This window comes from Sminthopsis crassicaudata, chromosome 2, assembly GCF_048593235.1.
Source record: "Sminthopsis crassicaudata isolate SCR6 chromosome 2, ASM4859323v1, whole genome shotgun sequence".
Taxonomy (NCBI): Eukaryota; Metazoa; Chordata; class Mammalia; order Dasyuromorphia; family Dasyuridae; genus Sminthopsis; species Sminthopsis crassicaudata.
In genome coordinates, this window is record NC_133618.1 from 387724522 (window position 1) to 387745086 (window position 20565).

The window sequence follows — 20565 nt, forward strand, 5'->3', positions numbered from 1 at the left end:
TCCCTCTCCTCCCCATCTGCCTCCTCTAGACAGCAAGCAATTCAATTTAGGTTAAACATGTAAAAATTTTTCTAATATTTTCATATTCATCACATCGCACAAGAAAAATCAGATCAAAAGGAAAAAAAACACAAGAAAGAAAAAAAAAGACAAACAATACCAATAAAAAAGTTGAAAATATTATGCTTTGATCTACATCAAGTCTCCATAGTTCTTTCTCTGAATGTAGATGGTTCCTTCCATCACAAGTCTCTTGGAATTGCTTCATGGCTGAAAAGAGACAAGTCCATCACAGTTGATCATCACCTAATCTTGCAATTATTATATACAATGTTCTCTTGGTTCTGCTCATTTAACATCAGTTTATGTCTTTCCACACTTTTCTGAAATCAACCTGCTCCTCATATCTTACAGAATAATATTCCATTCCATTCATATAATATAACTTATTCATTCATTTTCCACCTGATAGGCATACACTAAATTTCCAGTTCCTTGCCACTACAACAAAAGGCTGCTACAAACATTTTTTGTACATGTGGGTACATTTCTTCTTGTATGATCTCTTTGGGATACTACTGAATCAAAGGGTAGGCACAGTTTTATAGACCTTTGGGCATAGTTCCAAAATGGTTGGACTATTTCTTGTAAAAATTTTTTAACATTCATTTTTTTCTAAGATTTTGAGTTCTAGATTTTTTTCTCCCTTCCCAGGATAACAAGCAACCTGATATAGATTAAACATATATAATCATTAAACATATTTCCATATTTGTCATGTTGTGAAAGAAAAATCAGAACAAATGGGAAATAAACACAAGAAAGGAAAAGCAAACAAAAAAAGGTGAAAATAGCATGCTTTGATCCTCATTCAGTCTCTATAATTGTCTCTCTGGATGTAAATGGCATTTTCTATTGGAATTGTCTTGGATCACCACATTGCTAAGAGCCAAGTCTATCTTCATACAATCTTGCTATTACTACACTGTTCTCCTTATTCTACTCACTTCATTCAGCATCAGTTCATGTAAGTCTTTCCAGGCTTTTCTGAAATCAGCTTTCTTATCATTTCTTATAGAACCATGATATTCTATTACATTCATAAGCCATAATTTATTCAGCCATTCCCCAACTGATGGACATCCACTCAATTTTCAATTCCTTGCCACTATACAAAAAGGGCTTTGCATAAGGGCTTTCCTTTTTTTTTTTTTTTTTTTTTTTTTTTTAATTATTTCTTTGGGATACAGACCCAGTAGTGACACTGCTGCATCAAAGGGTAGGGAAATGCAATTTAAAGGAAACAGGTGAAGTAGCTTACTTAGGGATATGGCAACAGGATGCCACGCCTAATTAACAATGATTGAAACTTGTTACCACCTTTAATGGTTTATACTAGTCTAATTCTTAATGCTAAATCCTTTGAATCAGCATTAACAAGCATTCTTGGGGAATAGATGAAAAAGAAAACTTCTCAAATCCAACATAAGTAGCAAAGAACTATGTCCTTTTGGGAGACAAGTATTTAAGAGTCCAGAAATGATGACAACTCAGCTCTTGAACTTATGGTACTTTTTCTGGGCACGAGTAAGGACTTACCGTATTGTATGATTTACTTGGGACAAAGGAGAATTTTGATATGGTTTCATTTTGTAGCATCTATTGGATTTGACAGAATATATGACTTCTTACCAGATAAGGTGGATTCCTCACCTTTGGTTAGTTTTCTATTGGTTGAGTGCTAGATATACATATTTCATCACTCTGATTTGTTGTGTTTTTAACTCTCTGGTTTCTAAGAAGAAATATTACAGAAGTTACAGTTCTTAACAAGCACACTTCAATACAGTGGCTTGTGGATGGATATAAAACATTCCATGGATCATTCCAACCCACAAATGAAATAGAATGAATTGATGCAGGAGAAAAGGAAAGTATTCAAAAACAAAAAGCAATGCCTAAAACTGACAAAATTTTACTCCAGCCTAATTTGGAAACAGACTAATTGATCCTTAAAGAATAAATAAAGACTTTCACAGGCACCTGGCAGGTAGAAGGATTGTTACCGATTCCTTGACAATGTACTAGAGGTGTCTTTAAAAGTTGGAAGAGCAAAAGGAAGATTAACAAGAAACAGTTGTTAACCCTTGTTCAATGAAGAAAAAATTGCTTGCTATGGGCAAGATAGTACAAAGACCCAAGTAATGAAGATTAGGAAAACAATTCTTAGGAATGAAATTTTTCATTCAAGATTATATCAAGGGGCAACTAGATGGTGCAGTGGATAGAGCATTGGCCCTACAGTCAGAAGGATTTGACTTCAAATCCTGTCTCAGATAGCTGTGAGACCTTAGGCAAGTCACCTAACCCCAATTGCCTCATTAAAAAAAAAAAGTTTAAAAAAATTATCTCAGAACTGTTGTCTGAAGGAGTCTAGGTGTGCCTATAAGAGTCATCATCACCAGAATCTAAAATTCACCTCTAAATTTTTTTTAAACGTGTAATGGGACTAAAAGCCTTGTCCATACTGAGAAAATTATGAATTCTGATACATTGATATATTGAGAAATAGAATTCTCCTGAAATTAATATCTTTTGCCATGTAATGAAGGGCTAAGAAATTTATCTAAAAGATGGAAATAAACATGTTTTAGTGGCTTAAGAATTTACCTGACTGAACCTCTTGAAAACTTATGGGATATAATGAAGGCTAGATTTAGAAATCAATTGTCAAAAGTATGCATATTTTCTAACGTGATTTCATGGTGAATGAATGTGTCAAAAATCTTATGTACTCCATATGCAATCGTGAAAGACAAGAAACTGCTGTAATTTGAATTTAAAAGTTTTTTAAATGATGCAAAAAGTAAGATTTATTGTATGCATCAAAATTTTATTTTACTTTGAATTTGTACATTACTATATCTGAAGTTGAATTCTAAGTCATTTACACATAATTCTCCCCACAAAAGGATTTTTGAGCTGAAAGTTATGTTTCATGAAGTAGTTGCTTGAAACACGATTTGATTCAAGTCAGTTAAATTCAACTAGAATCTATAGCATCTATTAAGTACCTCCTATGTGTATAAGACACTGGGAATACAAATGGAATACTTCCTGCCCCTAAGTAACTTATGTTCTACTGAGGGGGGAGGCAGAACATGTACATGGACAAAAATATCAGATGTACACATAAATGTGTTCATATATATTTATATGTATATATAATGTAGGTAAATGTGTGTATGTGAATGTATAAGTATACACACAGTAAATACAAAGTAATTTCTGAGGGATGGGTAAAGCATTAACAACTGGGAGTAATCAGAAAAAATCATATGGGAGTGAGAACCTAAGTGAGCCTTAAATGAATATTTTAATTATGAATCATGGAGAGTCAGTGAGAAAGTCGTATATAGTAGAAGAATAGGAACCTAGATTCTAGTCTTAGTTCCACCATTTACTAGTTATTAGATCTTATGCAACTCATTTAACTTCTAAGCCTTGTTTGCTTAATGAGGGAATGATTTATTTAAAATGGGGAATAACATCTGCCTTTTCTTCGGGGTGTTATAAGGATCAAAAAGGAATGTGAAAATACTTCTGAAACAGTAGAGCACTATTAGATTTTACAGATTCATAATTTTTTAAATTAATGTTAAAGAATACTGCTTTTTTGGAGCTGTTCTTAAAGGTCTCAAGCTTCTAAGAATTGTCAAAGGAATTACAACAATTATCAATTACTTGGGTTTGTATTATTTTCCCCTTATAAAATGTTCTTATTCAGAGATGTCCAACTTTTTTTTTTTTTTTTTTTTTTTTGCTGAGGCAATTGGAGTTATATGACTTGCCCAGGGTCTCACAGCTAAGACATTAAGTGTTTGAGATCTTATTTGAACTCAGGTCCACCTGACTTCAAGGCTAGTGCTCTATCCACTGTGCCACCTAGCTGCCCCTATGTCCAACTCTTTGTGACCCCATTTTGGGATTTTCTTGGCAAAGACATTAGAGTGATTCAGTGTTTCTTTCTCTAACTCATTTTACAAATGAGGAAATTGAGGCAAACAGGGTTAAGTAATTTGCCTGAGGTCACACAACTAGGAAGTGTCTGAGACCAGATTTGAACTCATGAAGATGAATCTTCCTGAATCCAGGCCTGGTGCTCTACCCATTGTTCCACATAGCTGCCTTTCTATGAAATGTTGATAAAATGTTAGACATTAAATTTCAGTTATTCTGAGCATACTCCAAATATGATTGTCAAGATAGATAAAGTACTAGAAGAACCTTAAAAATAGGGAGATTCTTTTGTTAAGCCATCATTTTTATAATTTTCCACAAAAAAATTGTTGCCAAAATTTGAGCTTCTATAAGTAAGTCTAGGATTTTAAATAAATATAAAAGATTGATCTTCTAAAAAGCAGTGTCATTTGAAACAAGCATAACTCAAAATTGTTTATCATTCTTTTATGTTCTGAGACTACATTTTAAAAAATAGTGAAAGTTGTGTCTCTAACTGGCTAATTGACCTTAGGTAAATCACTTCTTGCCAAAACTACTCAGTTGCTCATTTGTAAAATGAGTGAGCTAAAGTAGCTGACCTCTAAGATTCTAAGAACTTTCCAGTTATATATTTGTTATAAATGATGCCTTGAAAGTTAATGCCTATCCACTTTATTTTTGTAGCACTGTATCATGAAAGAACCGGGATATAAAATTACTACATACTATTTGTTTGATTCCAGTTTGTATCTTTTGTGATTTGTATTTTTCACAAGAGACACCATCCACCTACTTACAAAGATTTCCCTAGTCTCTGTTAATTTTCAGTTGCCAGTGATGGTGAAAGTACCTTTGTGAAAAGGAATGCCTTTTGTGAAAAGCATTGGTGCTCACCCAGCTGGGCTCTTGAAGCATCTTACACTATAAATGCCCACCATAATTATAGGGGGATCATAATATAATAGGTAGTCCTATAAATTTTTTTAAGCCGGGCAGATACTGGGACAATCTGATGCACTAAATGATTGGGATTCACAAGAGTAGGAGAAAAAAAAAAATCCCTAGCAAAACAATAGCTCACTTTTAGATACTCAACGATCTGCAAAATGTTTTATAAATCTTTTTTCATTTGATCCCATGGAACCTGGGGTGTGGGTGATAATTTCATTTTACAGAGAGAGAAACAGACTTAGAGAAATCAGGCCTTTCCACATTAAGTATCCAGAGACTACCTTCACCTGGTTGATTTGAGGAAAGTTCTTTGTTATCATTAGACTGGAAATCTCTCTTCCCTAAACACCCACATAAAGAGTATCCCGAGTGTTTTCTTTCGTTGGGCTAAAATCAATCTCACACTATCCTATTCATTTTAATCTGTATGATTTCCTCAAGTCTCCCCGCAGATCCTATTCAACATTACTGTGCCTTTGCTTTATTGTCATGTTCTTTTCCCAATCATCCTCTTACACAAATCCCAACAAACATTTTTCAAAGCCCAGTTTAAGTCCCTTTGCCTCTATTAAGTCTTATTCCAAAACTCCAACCTCAAATGAATTCACCGATTCCTTCCGCATTTTAACATTCTATGCCACATCCCCCAGCATATACCCTGTTCATTTATTGTTTTTTAATTGTATCCCAAATGAGTTGTAAATTTATATAAGCAGAAGTGTTATGGGTACCCAAAATGGACTTGGGTGAGGATTTGGGGGGAAGGGAGCCAATTAACCAATTGTTAAATTGTCAGGAAGAGCATTTATAGTACAGAAATCCACAAATAATACAAGTCAAGGCTTGCCTTACTGTTTTGTCTAGACTTAAATGATGAGTAGAAGTTAATACAGACTAAATTTTAAAGTGTGTGAGGGCACATTTCCATCCTCCTCTAACCCCACTAGGTTAAGCTGGAAGATAAACATTTATCAGCAAACCAATTTCTTATACTGAGGTTCTCTTCATCTATCAGTGCTGTGAACCACAGGTGCTAACCACTCGTTCCCCCTCCACTTTTGGGGGGACAATTAAGTGACTTACTTCGGTTACACAGCTAGGAAACATTGTCTGTGTCTGGCTTTGATCTCAGCTCCTCCAGGGCTGGTGCTCTATCCACTATCCATCTAGCTGTCCCAAACCATTGTTGTTAATGACTGATTTATCAAAAATTATTAATGGTTTATCCAACACACACACATAACACAGTCCACCTAGTCTTATGTTTTTCTGGCCTTATTTGCCATTGAAAAGGGGCGATTGGAATCTTGAGACTCAAAATTGCCACGTGGAGGTATTATGGCGCATCTTTTGTGCGAAGATCCCTGGAATTACTGTAATAAACTTGCAATTCTGTAATGGGTTTTTTCTACCTATTTTTATGAAATGCATTTCATAAAACAAGAATTTGGGGCCAGTCAGTGCGTACAGGAAAAGCAACCCCCTTCAGGCTCTTCTGAAGGCTCAGAAAGACAGGTCTCTGGGTCTTTTTATGGGCCTGACATAAAAGTTTCAGGAAAAGCACACCCAGCCCGGGTTTTGCAGTTGGACAGCGGCCTCCGTGGGGCATAGGGGAAAAGAACAAGAGCTGGCAGTGCGATGGGGGTATACTTCTCAAGAGAAAATCCTATAAGGCAAATATCTGTGAACCCCCAAGTCAGGCTCCTCCTAGGAGTCAGGATCCCTAGAACTCTTCCCTAGGTGATGTGTGGAAACGAGGGAGTTTTTCAGAGATTCTCAAATTCCTGGGAAGCCCAGAGATCCAATCCCAGTTTTGCTCCCAAGGGAGGCCGAAAATATTCAGTTATTTTGGACTTCAAACTCCTCATCTGTAAAACGAGGATAATGACAGACGAAAGCTGGTGGGTACTTGGGAGAACCGAAGTCAGTATCCCTTTAAGTTATTTGAAAAGTAGAGGGCGAAAACGAAAAGTAAAGAAAAAAGGTCCGAACAGTTCCGACTGCCTGTCCAAGCTATGCCAGACAGCACCGCGCTCGCCAGAATGAAGGTGCGCGGCGAAACCCCCACATGGCTTCAGCGCACACAGAAGCGACCCCAACTCCCCGAAGCCGACCCCTTTCAACTCTCGCTACTCTCCCCCGGGCATCGCGAGATTCCACTCCCCACCCCCTCCCCTCCACCCGCGTCATCTTCTCCGGCGGCCGCGGTGGCGGCGTCGGCGGCAGCATCAGCGGCATCACACCCTCCGACAGTATCCTTCCGCCGTCCCTTCCAACTCTACTTCCTCCCCAGCCTTCTCTTCGTCCGTTCCCTCCGGTGGAGTACCGTTGGTCCCATTCCGTCGGCCCTTCCTGACTGCAGGCTGAGGAAGCGACCTCGCCGGCGAAAAGGGCCCCCGATCCAGAGGGAGCGGCGCGGACTACTCTCTCCCTCCTTGGCGGAGGGATCTGCGGAGGCGGCGTCGGCGCAGCAGCGGCGGCGGCGGAGGCGGTGGCGGCGGCAGTGGCAGTGGCGGCGGCGGCGGCGCCGGCGGTGGTGGAGGAGGAGGAGGCAGCAGCAGCGCATAAAGGGGCCGCCGCCGGGTGATGCGGTCCTTGCTGCGGTAGCGCCCTAGAGCCGAGTCCGGGGATCTGCCGGAGGGGTCTACCCCGCCCCCTCCCCTCCCCCTACCCCCCCAGCCCTCGTTCCTCCCCCTCCCTGCCGCTGCGGCCTCCCAGCCCAGACACCGCACTTCCCTCCATCCCTTCTCCCCAGCCCCCTTCCCTGGCTCCCCTGCCCCGTCGCTGCTGCCTGCTGCCGCCGGCCCCTCTCCTCCGGGCCGGTGCCGCTCCCGCTTTTCCTAACACCCTCTCAACCTCTTCCCTCTTTCCTCCCCTACGGCAAGGAATCGCCGCGGCCTAACCCCTCTACCTACCCCTCCTCCCCTCCCCGTCCCTCTCCCCTATCCCCGTCCTCGCCCCGGGGTCCGCCGCCGCCCGCCTCACACAATGGCTCTGAAGAGAATCCACAAGGTAAGGGCCCGGCCCCGAGGCAGGAGGGGCCTAGTCGGGCCCAACAGGCCTGGGCCCGCGGGTCCTGATGCTGCTGCTTCTCTTTCCTTTCTCGCTGTGATAACCCTGCCGCCCACCCACCCTGGACCACACACCCCGACTTCTTCCCGGGCCTGTCTGGTTGGCAGGGCGGGGGCTTCGGAGAGGGGGGAGGAGGGCCCAGCCAAAGGTTTCTTTTTTCCTCCCCCACTCCCAGTGATGGCGCCCGGAGAGGCCCGGGGTTCCCTGCTTTCTGCTAAGCCAGAGTCTGGCTATCAGCAAGCGTTTCGGGGAAGGCCCCCCCCTTCCCTGCTCTGCTCTAAATCTCCAGGGTCCCACTCTCTTGGGTCATCCGACCCCACCCCACCCCCACCCCCACAGCTGCGCCTCGGGGCTATTGTCCCGTAGGAGGTGGAGAGGAAGTGTGGGGTCGGAAAGTGGCCTCTTCATTTCCCCTCTCCCGCCTCCTCTAGTCCCTCTGTTAGGTGGGCCAGACCTTGTCGTCTGAGGCCGGACCTAGGCCTTGCAGAAACGAAAGAAAAGGTTTCTCCACCCTGTCGGGAGAACTAAAAACCCGGTGGAAGGTCGAGACACATCCGCATACCCAGATTGTCGAGAAACTGTTACTGCAGGAAGTTAAGAAGGAAATTCTGTGCTTTATCTGAAACAGGGGGAGTTGAGGGAGCGCCGTTTTATTCCCTTTAGGTCGCCATGTGTACAGTCAGCCTCCATTTCAGTTTGAAGTAGAACTCCTGCCCCTAGAAGAGCTTTATTTTTAAAAGGAGGATGAAAACTCCAAACATCAAGTCAGTAAAGGAATTTTGCACAGTCAAAAATGATTATGCATTTCTATGGAACGTGGACATTTTTGTTTAGTTTCTGTACTCTTTCCTGCATATGGTTGGGATGGATTTTATGGGACAACTTTCCATTAGGTACTTCGTATAATTTTATAGATTAAGAGAGAAACTTTGATGACTGTTTGAGGGTAAGAAGTTTTTCTTTTTGACATGAACTAAAAGTGAAGTATTAAGCTAGTATGCTGTCTGTTGGTGCTACTCTATTATGTCTTTGCTGTACCATTTGGCATGGATTATTTTCTTAGAAATAATAATGCACCCACAGTAACTTTGATTTCGTGCATCACTTAAAATACTTAGTATCTTATCAATACAAGGCCAATGAAATATACATGGTATTTAAGATGTAAGCTGCTTTTGAGGTGTGTGTCTTTCATATAGCAATGGCCATCAACCTAATTCTTGATCAGAGGACTTTAGTAATTTGGTATTGCATCTAGTTTTTCTTCTAAAATTGATTAGAATTGTCTTCAGCTCTGCCTGGTTTTCTAATCAAAATCAATCTCTGTCCAAATGAAGAAACAAACTAGTTTTGGATATTCAAAGATCCCTTAACTTTAACTTTTTGTTGTCTAAACTGATAACTACCAGGCTATCCGCTTGTTTAAAAAAAAAAAAAATTTCCACTGCAGTGTGGTTTTTAGATCTTTAAAAAAAAAAAAAAAAATAGACCTCACAATCTGAATTGAAAGGGAATTTTGCTTACCTAACCCTGAACCAAGGATCCTTTCTTTAACATACCTGACTTAATACTTGCTAGGCAGCTTGTAGTATTCTTGGATTTAAAGCTTTTAACGTTTAGTTTTTTAACTAAAAAGGACCTCAGATCATCTGGTCGACTCCTCCATCTTCCAAGATGAAGAAACTGAAGTCATAGAAATTAAGCAATTTATCTAAGATCACATGAGCAAATAAGTGGCTTGAATCCTGGCCCTTTATCTTCATACTTGTTATATTAAGCCTTTATGTGGCTTCTTTAGCCCTCACCTTAGTAATTAGTCTTGAGTTTCTTCAATTTCAGTATACCTGAAAGCTGACATTAGGTAGACATCTGATTATATCTGGCAACATGATGTAGACATTCTAATATGCCAAACCTTATTCATTAATAAAGTTGTGTGATTTTTGGTTCAATAGTTCATCAGTTATCTGACACTGTCAAGGAATTTTTATGAAACATACTCAAGAATAGCAACACTTCATTTGAACCATTCTGATGAAATTCATCTAAAAGATACCCTTACCCTCTTTGTCCTCTAACAGAATGCCCTCCATATAACCTGTCTTTTCTTGATTCAGGGGGGCATTATTATTGCACTGTGTTGTCTTATGTAATGATGCCCTCGGGAGTTATTGAGAAACCCTTTAAAAAGTTCCAGATTATTATATTTGTGGTGATTTTCATCTCTAGTTCACATATTTGGTGCCTACTATGTACAAAATACTCTATCCTTTTTAATCCTTATGTCACTTCCATTATTCCTATAGCATTACCACTCTTGCCTCCTCATTTGCTGTTCCCAGGTTTCAGAGGCATGAGAAACCAGATCACGCTTCTTAGAGTAGTATCAATGAATAGACTCAGAATAAAGTGCATAAGTGTTAGTACCTGAACTTTGTGACTTGGCTGCCTTGTCTACTGTTTGAAGGTGTGCTAGATAACCGTAAGTCAGATAATCAGCAAGCATGTATGAAGCACCTACAATGAATCAGATACTGTGTTGGGGATAGCAATACAAAGAATTGATTTCCTGTTCTTAAAGTGGTGATGAGTGAACCTCTTATTAAAAATATAGTTGTTGAAAATTCAGTAATGCTAATTATATATCTTGTTTTGTGAAGAGTATAAAGTTGTTCCTATCAAGCTAGAAAGAACTGCTTTAGCAAAGTCCAAGACAACCTAAACTAAATCACCAAAGTTGATTTTAAAAAAAGGTTTTTATATTTGCTTGCATTTAAATGTTAGCATAGAATACAATGCTTTTTTAAACATTAAGTAGATAGTTTGATGTAATGAATAGAAAGCTGTTTGTTTCTCCACTTAACAAACTAAGATGATTACTGAGAACCATTTCTTTTTTTCTTTTCAATGTTTTATTTTTTTCCAAATATATGTAAACATAATTTTCAACATTCATTTTTGTAAGACTTTGTGTTCCAAATTTTTCTCACCCTTCCCCAGACAGCAAGTAATCTGATATAGGTTAAATATGTGTTATTCTTTTAATCATATTTCCATATTTGTCATGTTGTGCAAAAAAAAAAAAAATCAAACTAAAGGGTGGGGGGGGGGAAATCCATGAGAAAGAAAATCGAAAACAAAAAAGGTGAAAATACTATGCCTTGATCCACAATCAGTCTCCACAATACTCTCTGGGTAGAGATGACATTTTCCATCGAAGCCTGTTGGAATTACCTTGAATCACCAAATTGTTGAAAATAGCCAAATCCATCACAGTTGATCATCACATAATCTTGTTATTGCTGTGTACAGTGTTCCCTTGGTTCTGTTCACTTCACTCAGCATCAAATCATGTGAGTTTTCAGGCTTTTCTGAAACCATTGCTTATAGAACAATGCTAATCCATTCATATATTTTAACTTATTCAGCCATTTCCCCAACTGATGGCCATCATCCACTCAGTTTCCAGTTCCTTGCCACTACAAGAAGGACTGCTACAAGCATTTTTGCACATGTGGGTATTTTTCCTTCTTTTATGATCTCCATGGGATATAGACCCAGTAATGAGACTGTTGGATTAAAGAGTAAGCACAGTTTAAAGCCCTTTGGCCATAGTTCCAAATTGGTTTCCAGAATGGTTGGATCATTCTAAGAACCATTTCTAATGAACACTGCCTTGAAACACAGAAAACTTAAGTTCAAATCCTACTACTTTCACTTATCTATACCTTGAGTCAGTCTGTCTCTGGATTTCCATTTCCTCATCTATAAAGGGGGTTGAGTAGAAGAGAAATTAATTTGAACTAGACAAGTTACTAAAATTCAGCCTAAAATCATGTGAACATTATTAGCCTGTTAAAACTGTAGGTGACTTTTAAGAGAGAATGCCTCAGAAAAAATAATATAGTAAGAAGAATAGATGTAATGTTTGGGCTTCAGATTTAGTGGCATTATGGATAATCTGTTCTTTTATGAATTGGAAATAAAAAATATAACCAGTAGATTTAGTGGGGTGGTGGTGTTAAACATTTGAACCATAATTTTAGTCTTTTAGTGAAATACAGTAGCAAATGACCATAGTAACCTAGTGTTTGGAAATCCAAAGACCCAAACTTCTGGGGATAAGAACTCACTATTTGGCATAATTTTTAGTTTTTTAAAACTTGAGCTATAAAGTTTGGTCATTAGACAAGATTAAAATTTGATTGGCATAGGCTCTAGCTTTAATGCCCTTGTTATGGTTTTCTAAAGTCAAGCTAGAAACACTGATCTGATATAATGTAAAAGTTTCTATGCTTTTATTATATTCCTTTTTCACGTTATAAGTGTATATTTTCAAAGTTTTCATGAATTGGAGGCTATAATGATCCCAGTCTTGTTGTGGGAAAGTTGTGATTTACTGAGATACTTCAATTGGACCCATGACTTCTTCATTTTGTGTACTCTAAATTTCTGCCTTTATGCTTCATAGTCCATATACTGATTCCTCTTGGATTCTTAATATTTTATAGATAACATTGTATTGTTTGGAGCAGACTACCTCCTTTCCTAGTTGTCCTTGCATTTATACTTTTTACATCTGTACCTATTTAATATATGTGAGGCATTATTGGCGATATAGATATACCCCCACCATTAGGCAGCTAAAGGCAGTGTAGATGAAAAGGGTTCTGGAGTCCGGAGGACTTGAGTTCAAATTTAGCCTCAGGCATTACTAGCTGTGTGACACAGGGCAAATCACTTTGCTTCAGTGTCCTCAGGTATAACATAAAGATAATAATAGGGTTATTGTGTGGCTCAAATGAGAAAATATTTGTAAAATATAAATGTTTATTCTCCCACCATTCTCCTGCAGTTTTGATTCTTGGGAAATCTTGCTACTCCAGGTGTGTTTTGCAGGCATTTTAACATCATCAGGAGAATATTGTTGTGAAAGATGACCTTTTAAAATGATATATTTAAGAAAACTACGTTAAAAAATTAGCTAATGGTTCTATTCAGAGCTGTTAGTGCTTGAAAGAATATCATTGTCCTGGAATCTTGTCATAATTTTTCACATTATAGAAGAACAGATAAGGCCTTTATGTAAGAATTCAGTGGGAAAAAATATTTTTAAATATGTTTCCTAATACATTTTCAATATGACTTTTTTTTTTTTTTCTTCCTTCAGGAACTTGGCTATTATTTAAATCCATATCCACCTGGATTTTATTTTATTTGAAGTGCTTCATTGTGTTGTACTGCTTTGTAAATGCTATTGACTGGGTTTGAGGGGTAGAAATGACTAGAAAACTAGCAGAAAACCAACATATATTGATAATAGACAGTTTTTTTTTAAATGCTTCTAACATTTTTGGATAGGTGTATAAATTGAATTTTTAGTGTGGTGTATGAGTAGTTCCCATGATAATGTACCCCAATGAACTCTGCTGTTGTCAAAGAATGTCTGTTTCTGTACTAGGAGAGTAGGAAGGAATTTTCTGGAATTGATCCTTCCTAGAATGTGGTCTTAATTGAACAAGTTGAGTTTAAGGCAAAAATAGGTGGTTCCCAGACCAACTTGTAAAAGGCCATTTGATATGAACATTGCTCAATGATAACTTTTGGATATCAGCCTTTAGTTTGTACTAGTCCAAAAAAGTCAGTTCTTATAGTTTTTTAGTAGGTATGGTAATTGAAGAATAGTGGCAAGTGTATTTACATAACTGGTTATCATTGGTTATTACTGAATGTCATGACTTATTTTGAATTACATTTTTAAAAAAAGCTATTTAATATAGTAGGGAACTACTATGCTAAATGTAACAATCCTGTGTAACAAATATATTTTCTTCTTAACATGTTTCTAACACATAGTTACAATAATAGTATATTGTTTCTTGGGGTGAAAATTGTTTTCCTCTAGTGACTAGTAACATATATGTAGCAAAAAGTTTCTCCTATGAATAAGCTCTCCCAGTATATAGAACACTGTTAAGAAGTATGAGCTTTGTTTAATCATTATGAGCTTTTTTAGGGCTAGAGGTTATGATGTGATTGTTATATTTAACTGTAATTGAAAGTGCAAGTTAGAGCTATAGAAAATTTCAATGATATTTTTAGGTTATAAATAACTACCTAAAAAGACTGCTTGATAGACATTGGACAGGAAGATGTTCTGTTGAGGATGATTACTTTCCCAGGGCTCCATTCTCAAGGTTGTTAAGTTAGTCATCATAGCATCTTGGAACCAAGAATTACTTTAGAGGTTATATAATTCATTGTACAGGTGAAGTGATTTAATTCACATTACATTTTGGAGTCTGTGACTTGTTAGAAAGTTGTACTTTGTTTTCACCTTGAACAAAATTTTCTTGGGTCTGAATTACTATATGTAATTTTTCTATCTATCTTGAGCTAAGACCATATAAAATTCACCTAAATTTTATTATGCTATTGCTGACTTAATCAGGGTAGGCCTATTCATGATGTAAATATACATAATATATATAATCATGTTAGTTTTATTTCTGCGTTAAATAGAAATGCTAATTAAATTCCACCTTAATGAATTTTCTATTCAAGGCAGTTTTCATGAAGAATCTTTAAAATTTTGAATAAGTAGGATGGATATAGCTTGACAATTTCCCATTCAACAAGAATTTATTAGTAAAATGCCTATTCTATTCAGGGTATGGAATATGAAACAATATGAAAGGAGGTATACAACTTATAAAAAAAGTGGGGGGGAGAAGTGTGTGTGTGTATGTGTGTATACAGGATAACAAAAAAAAAAACCAAACAAACAAAACCCAAAGTGATCAGTAGCAGGAAAGGCTTTTTTTTTAAAGAGGGTGACAAGTAACATGTCTTAAAAAATTCAAGAAATTAAGACTGAATAGGTTGAAAAAAATAGTACTTATTCAGAAGGGAAGGAGTACATTAAATTCCTAATGTTTTTATTAAGATGAAAAACTTGCTTTAAATTAAATATCTGAAATTCACAGCAGCAGTCTTTGAAAAGGTTTGTCTAATCACTTATTTTTCCAGCTTTTGATCACATTAGATTGTCCTGTAATGAAGTTTCATGCCTATGTAGTCCTTTCTGTAGAAACAAACCCCCCAAAAAAGTATATCACATTTTATTTAATATTAGTAATTTAAGTTCAGGGTAGGATCAAAAGACTTAAATGCAGCAACTTATAAGTGACAGCAGCATAAGTTATGAAGGAGAAATCAGCATTGTTAAGCTTTTATGGAAATGTACCTTGTATATTAAAAAAATAGGCAAAAATAGGTTTATTTGAGGGCAGTTATAAGTTTGCTGCAAACATCACAGAATCTTAAATAACTTTGTTGGAAAGGAGACCTTCTTTCCTAGGCAAATTGTCTTTGATTCTTAAGGAATTTTGATATGTTAAAAGACCAAGTCCATTAAACAGTATCCTTCATTCAACTACTAAGTCAACTTCTGGTTGCTGGTATGAGTAGAATTTGCTCTGAGGAGTAAATGGCACTCTTTGATAAATAGTCAAAAGATATGAACAGACAATTTTCAGATGAAGAAATTAATATTTCTAGTCATGAAAAACTGCTTTAAATCACTATCGGAAAAATGCAAATTAAGACAACTCTCAGGTACCACCATACACCTCTCAGATTGGCTAAGATAACGGTAAAAATAATGATAAATTTTGGAGGGGATGTGGGAAAACTAGGACACTTGAAAAGGGAAAAGAACCCACATGTACAAAAATGTTTGTAGCCGCCCTTTTTGTGGTGGCAAAGAACTGGAAACTGAGTGGATGCCTATCTGTTGAGGAATGGCTGAATAAGTTATGGTATATAAATGTTAAGGAATATTCTTGTTCTGTAAGAGTTGACCATCAAGATGATTTCAGAAAAGCCCAGAGAGACTTACACGAACATAAGTGAAGTGAGTAAAATCAAGAGAACATTGTACACAGCCGCAAGATTATGTGATGGGCGGGACTCTTTAACAATGAGATGATTCAGGCCAATTCCAGTAGACTTGTGATGTAGAGAACTCTCTGCATCTAGAAGAAAGATTGTTGAGACCCCATCAGAAATGTAGAATTTTCACCTTTTTTGTTCTCTTTTTGTTTTTCTCATTTTTTTTCCTTTTTGATCTGATTTTTCTTGTGCAGCATGATAAATGTGAAAATATGTATAGAAGAATTGTGCATGTTTAACATATATTGAATTACTTGCTGTCTGGATGAAAGGGCAGAGAAAAAGAGGAAGAAAAATTTAAAACACAAGGTTTTTTTGCATGTATGTTGAGAATTACCTTTGCATGTATTTTGAAAATAAATACCTATTTAAAAAAAAATAAATAAATAAATGCCCTTCCCCCCTCAAAAAAAAAACCCTAGTTTTAATTCTCAGATTTCTAAAGTTAGAAAGATGACCAAATTTAGGTTAATCTGGAACTTGAAGTCCTCTTCCACTAGATAATTGCAGACAAATAAAAATGTGGGTCCACAAGTGTTATCTAAATTTTATTAAAATTCACTTTGAGACTAATTGAGGATGGGATAGGGAGAAGTGGGGCTCAAATAACAGCATAATATATAAAGAATTATTTGAATTATATGAATTTAATTGGTGTGTTGGTATAGATTAGTCTTTTGATTTTTAAAAATAGAACTTGCTGCTTTCCCTCACATCTTACTCATGGTCAGAAAAGACTTTGGCTTTTAAGGTTTAAAAGAAAACATAATCTAAGTTAGAATTATTGTGTTAAAAATTGTATAAGTAATTTTCTATCAAAGATTGGACATTTAATGGTCTACAAAATAAGTTAAATTTGTAAGGTGATATGGATCCCTTAAGATATAGAAATTTCTTTTTTTTTTTTAACATAATAATAGCTGTACAAGAAAAATCAAGATCAAAAGGCAAGCAAACAGCAACAAAGGTAAAAATACCATATTGTGATCCACATTCAATCCCCATAGTCAGTCCTCTTTCTGAATTCAGATGGCTCTCTCCATCACAAAACTATTGGAATTGCCCTGAATAACCTCATTCTTGAAAAGAGTCAAGATCATCTTATTGATATGTGTTTTGTTTTCTTTTTGGTGATTCCATTTTCATCTTTTAATGGTCTCAAATATCTAGTTTTTCCAGAGAAACTTTTTAATTTAACCAGACAGGCTAAAATAATAAAAACAAGTTGCTTAGATAGACCCAGAACAAAAACATTTGGTATTTTCTCCAAAATATAATGGGGGATTTTTCCTTTTGGTATTTTTGAGGTATTTTTGTTTTTGTAAATCTGCTTTTTTGTAAACCCAACTGGTCTCAACCTAGGGCTGAAAGGAAGCAGTATTAAGATCTTTTAAAAAGTCTTAAAATTTTGTCAGAATATAGTTCTTTTGTTATGAAATTAGAATGTTAGATTTGAATTTTCCTACCTTAAAAAAAAAAAAAAAAAAAAAACCTTTAAAGCTGTAATAGTTATATGAAAATGAGGCAGAAGCCTTAATGGTGACTAATGGAAGTCTAGCAGCTGTCTTCCATGGTAAGACCATGATTTTCTTATTTAACCCTGTGCCCAAAACTTGGAGAGAAAAAGTTAACTCTACGATTCTAATGTTGATCATAATTCCTCTTAACTTGATCGGTAGCCTGTATAAGAAACTCACCTGAAACAAAATGCTACTTTTTGCAATAGCAAAGAAATGGAAGCCATATAGGTATCCATTGATTTGAGGACAGAGTGGGATAATGAAACACATTAATGCTGTATGAATGTGATTACTACTGCACAGTCCAAGAAAGGAGACAAATAAGACTAATTCAGAGAAGTATTAAATAACTTCCATGAATTGGTGAAGGATAAAGTAAGCAGGAAACAACATGTACAATGACTACAGCAATGTAAATGGGGGAGAAAATGAGCTTTCTAATTTTAATCTTCAAATTTAGCTCCAAAGAAGAAGTAGAAAACATCCCTCCTTCCCTTTGTTAATAGAGTTGGGGAATGTGGAATGTTGTATATAGTTAGATGTGAATTTGTTTTTTGTGATTTTGTTCAACTGCTTTTTTCCCCTCTTTCTAAACTTTTGTTACAAGGGTAGGCTGGGGAGCTGCCTTTTATGAAAGGTATCCCCCAAAAAAGTTATCTTTTTCAAAAGGAAATACAGGTGATGGTGATGGTATTTGCTAAATGAATTTACAGTATCTTTATTCCCTATTAAAAGTTCATTTGCTTACTAGCTCCACTGTGCATATCCCAGAAGTGCTTTCTGAAAATCACCCCTTAGGTTACTCCCACTTTGGGGGTTAGTAGGTATAGATAATAAGATGTGAGCTAGTTGATGAAGAAACCCTTCAGTTTTGAAAATGAATGGCCACAGAATAAGGTACTTGAAAGTCAGTATGGTCTCATGTGGATAGAGAGCTGGCCTTAAAAATCCTATTTCTGGCACATTGACTTTGTGACCTTGAGCAAAGAGAGAAAATACATCATTCTTCTTTCCTTAGATAGTTGTTATAGCCTTTAGGTAGAGAAACACTACATACAATCATCAGTAGTATTTTGGTTTTGTTTAATTTTTGTTGTTACAAAAGAAGACTTTACTAGGTTGGGACCGAGTATGTGGTATATAGAAATGACTAATGGGGGGGGAAATGGATCATGAATTTTGAGGTGGAAAAGACCTCAACTCTACTGAGTTCTTCCCATCTTCCCCCTCCTGTTTTGTAGATGAGGAAATATAAAGTATAAATGTGGGGTGAAATATATGCTTTTTTAAAAGATACTTTTATTCTATAATATTTAAATTTTTAAAAAGCTTTTTGTTTTCAAAATATATACCTAGTTTTCAATATTTGCTCTTGCAAAACCTTGGGTTCCAAATTTTTTTCTCCCTCCTTTTCCCCCTCCCTTAGATGATAAGTAAATTAATATATGTTAAACATGTGTAATTTCTCTATACATATAATATTTAAACTTAAGCCAATTGCTAAAGCATGTCAACACCTGTGCAGAGATGCCCAAATTTAACTGCATGTTGAGTCTTGTATGGTATTTTATCCCATAATCCAAATTAATTGGTACAGCTGAACTAGAAATCCATGACAGAATTTTGTTCATAATTAAAATTTTTCATTTCTCCTATCTATTGTTATTGCACTGCCATGTATGCTTCACAAGACTGTATTAAACTTGGTAATCCAAGCTATGGAAGTTAATGAGATTGCCAAGGAAGAAGATGAAGAGAAAAGAAAAGGGGGCCAGATAGAGAAATTTGAGGGAGGGCTTTACACTTGTGGTGGAATGGGGTATGAAGATAAACCAGTAAAAGAAATAAGAAAGGACAAATGTGTGAAGAAAATCAGGGTTTAAGCAAAGAAAGGGAAAGGCCTTAAACAGTATAATAATAATTAACATGTTAAGGGTGATGAGGATTGAGGAAAAAAGTAATTGAACCTCTTAAAATAGTTTTTCCCAAAGCATCTATTCATTCATCTCTGTTAATATAAGCCTAATGCTTTGTGGTGATTTTGTTTTTTATTTGATTTTTTTATTTTGTTTTGGTTTTTTAAACATTAACTAGTCTGTTATACAGAGGCTTCAATAAATCACATGCTGGGGTTAATTGGGGAGGGGAAGAGAGTGGGGGATCAGAAATGGTCTTGAGTAATTTTTAAAATATATTTTAAAGTTATATACATGATATAATTTGGATCTTAGTTGTAAATTCCACTTTCTTACGTCCAGACTCTTTGTAAATAACTAGTTTCCCAGTCCACTAAAATTGTAACAGTTTCATTTTTAGCTGGTTTATAAGTGTATACTATATAAAGAATACCAATACAATTGGTACAAAAGTTGGTCAAATTGTTTCCCTTTTTCTTTAACCGCAACAAAGTACCTACATTCTTTTGACATTATAAGGGATATATTTTAAAATTTGCGGATATTGATATAATTAAGAGAATCAAAAAACCAGTTCATTAGGTTTCTAAGATTTCATCTTTAGGTTAATAAATTCAGATGCTTATCCTGTAATTGAAAGTAATCCAGAAAGAGATGCTTAACTGATTTGGTGGGATATATTGGATAGGAACAAATAAGGTGGGGTGCCATTCTCTTATTCCACCCCTGCTCCCCTTGATGGCCTATACCCACCACTTTTTAGTATCCACAAAGCATCCCAGAATGGAACTTTTACTCTTTCCTCTCTTTTCCCTCTCTTCTCCAGGTTGGGGCCTTGGTGGTGATCAGTGTGGTATGTGTTGGAGGCATTTCTTGCCAAAATAACCAAAGTTCCTTTTTGGTGTCTATGGACCACAGATGTACATCCTAACAGCATCTTTCCCAGACTCTTGCAGACATCTTGAGGAGTGACATACATACTAGGCAGATGTCATCAACATCAGGGCTCAGCTGGAGACCCTGGCTACTCAAGTGCCAGAGAGCAACCTCTGGTATTACAAAGTTTCCTTCACTGCTATTTCCTTTGGTCCCCCTGAAATAAAGGTATCAGCCTAACTGGCCACTTTCTGGAAGCCTTGCTGTATCTCCTT

The 20565-nt window shown here is 36.7% G+C and overlaps 1 protein-coding gene across 4 annotated transcripts in view; it reads left to right on the forward strand.

Moving 5' to 3' along the window:
* The first annotated feature begins 7374 nt into the window (after positions 1–7374).
* The window catches only part of UBE2D2 (ubiquitin conjugating enzyme E2 D2), a 40765-nt gene continuing 27574 nt past the window's right edge, over positions 7375–20565 (forward strand). The window contains exons 1-2 of one of the 4 annotated variants that reach the window (XM_074291520.1): positions 7418–7965; positions 20241–20466. Coding sequence is in view for 2 of the 4 variants with exons in the window: in XM_074291517.1 (XP_074147618.1) it covers positions 7942–7965; positions 20241–20267 (51 nt within the window). In the remaining 2 variants the exon portion in view is untranslated. Of the gene's footprint in view, positions 7966–11453; positions 11540–20240; positions 20467–20565 lie in introns of all 4 variants that reach the window. The other 3 variants (XM_074291519.1, XM_074291517.1, XM_074291518.1) reach the window with 3 other exon arrangements.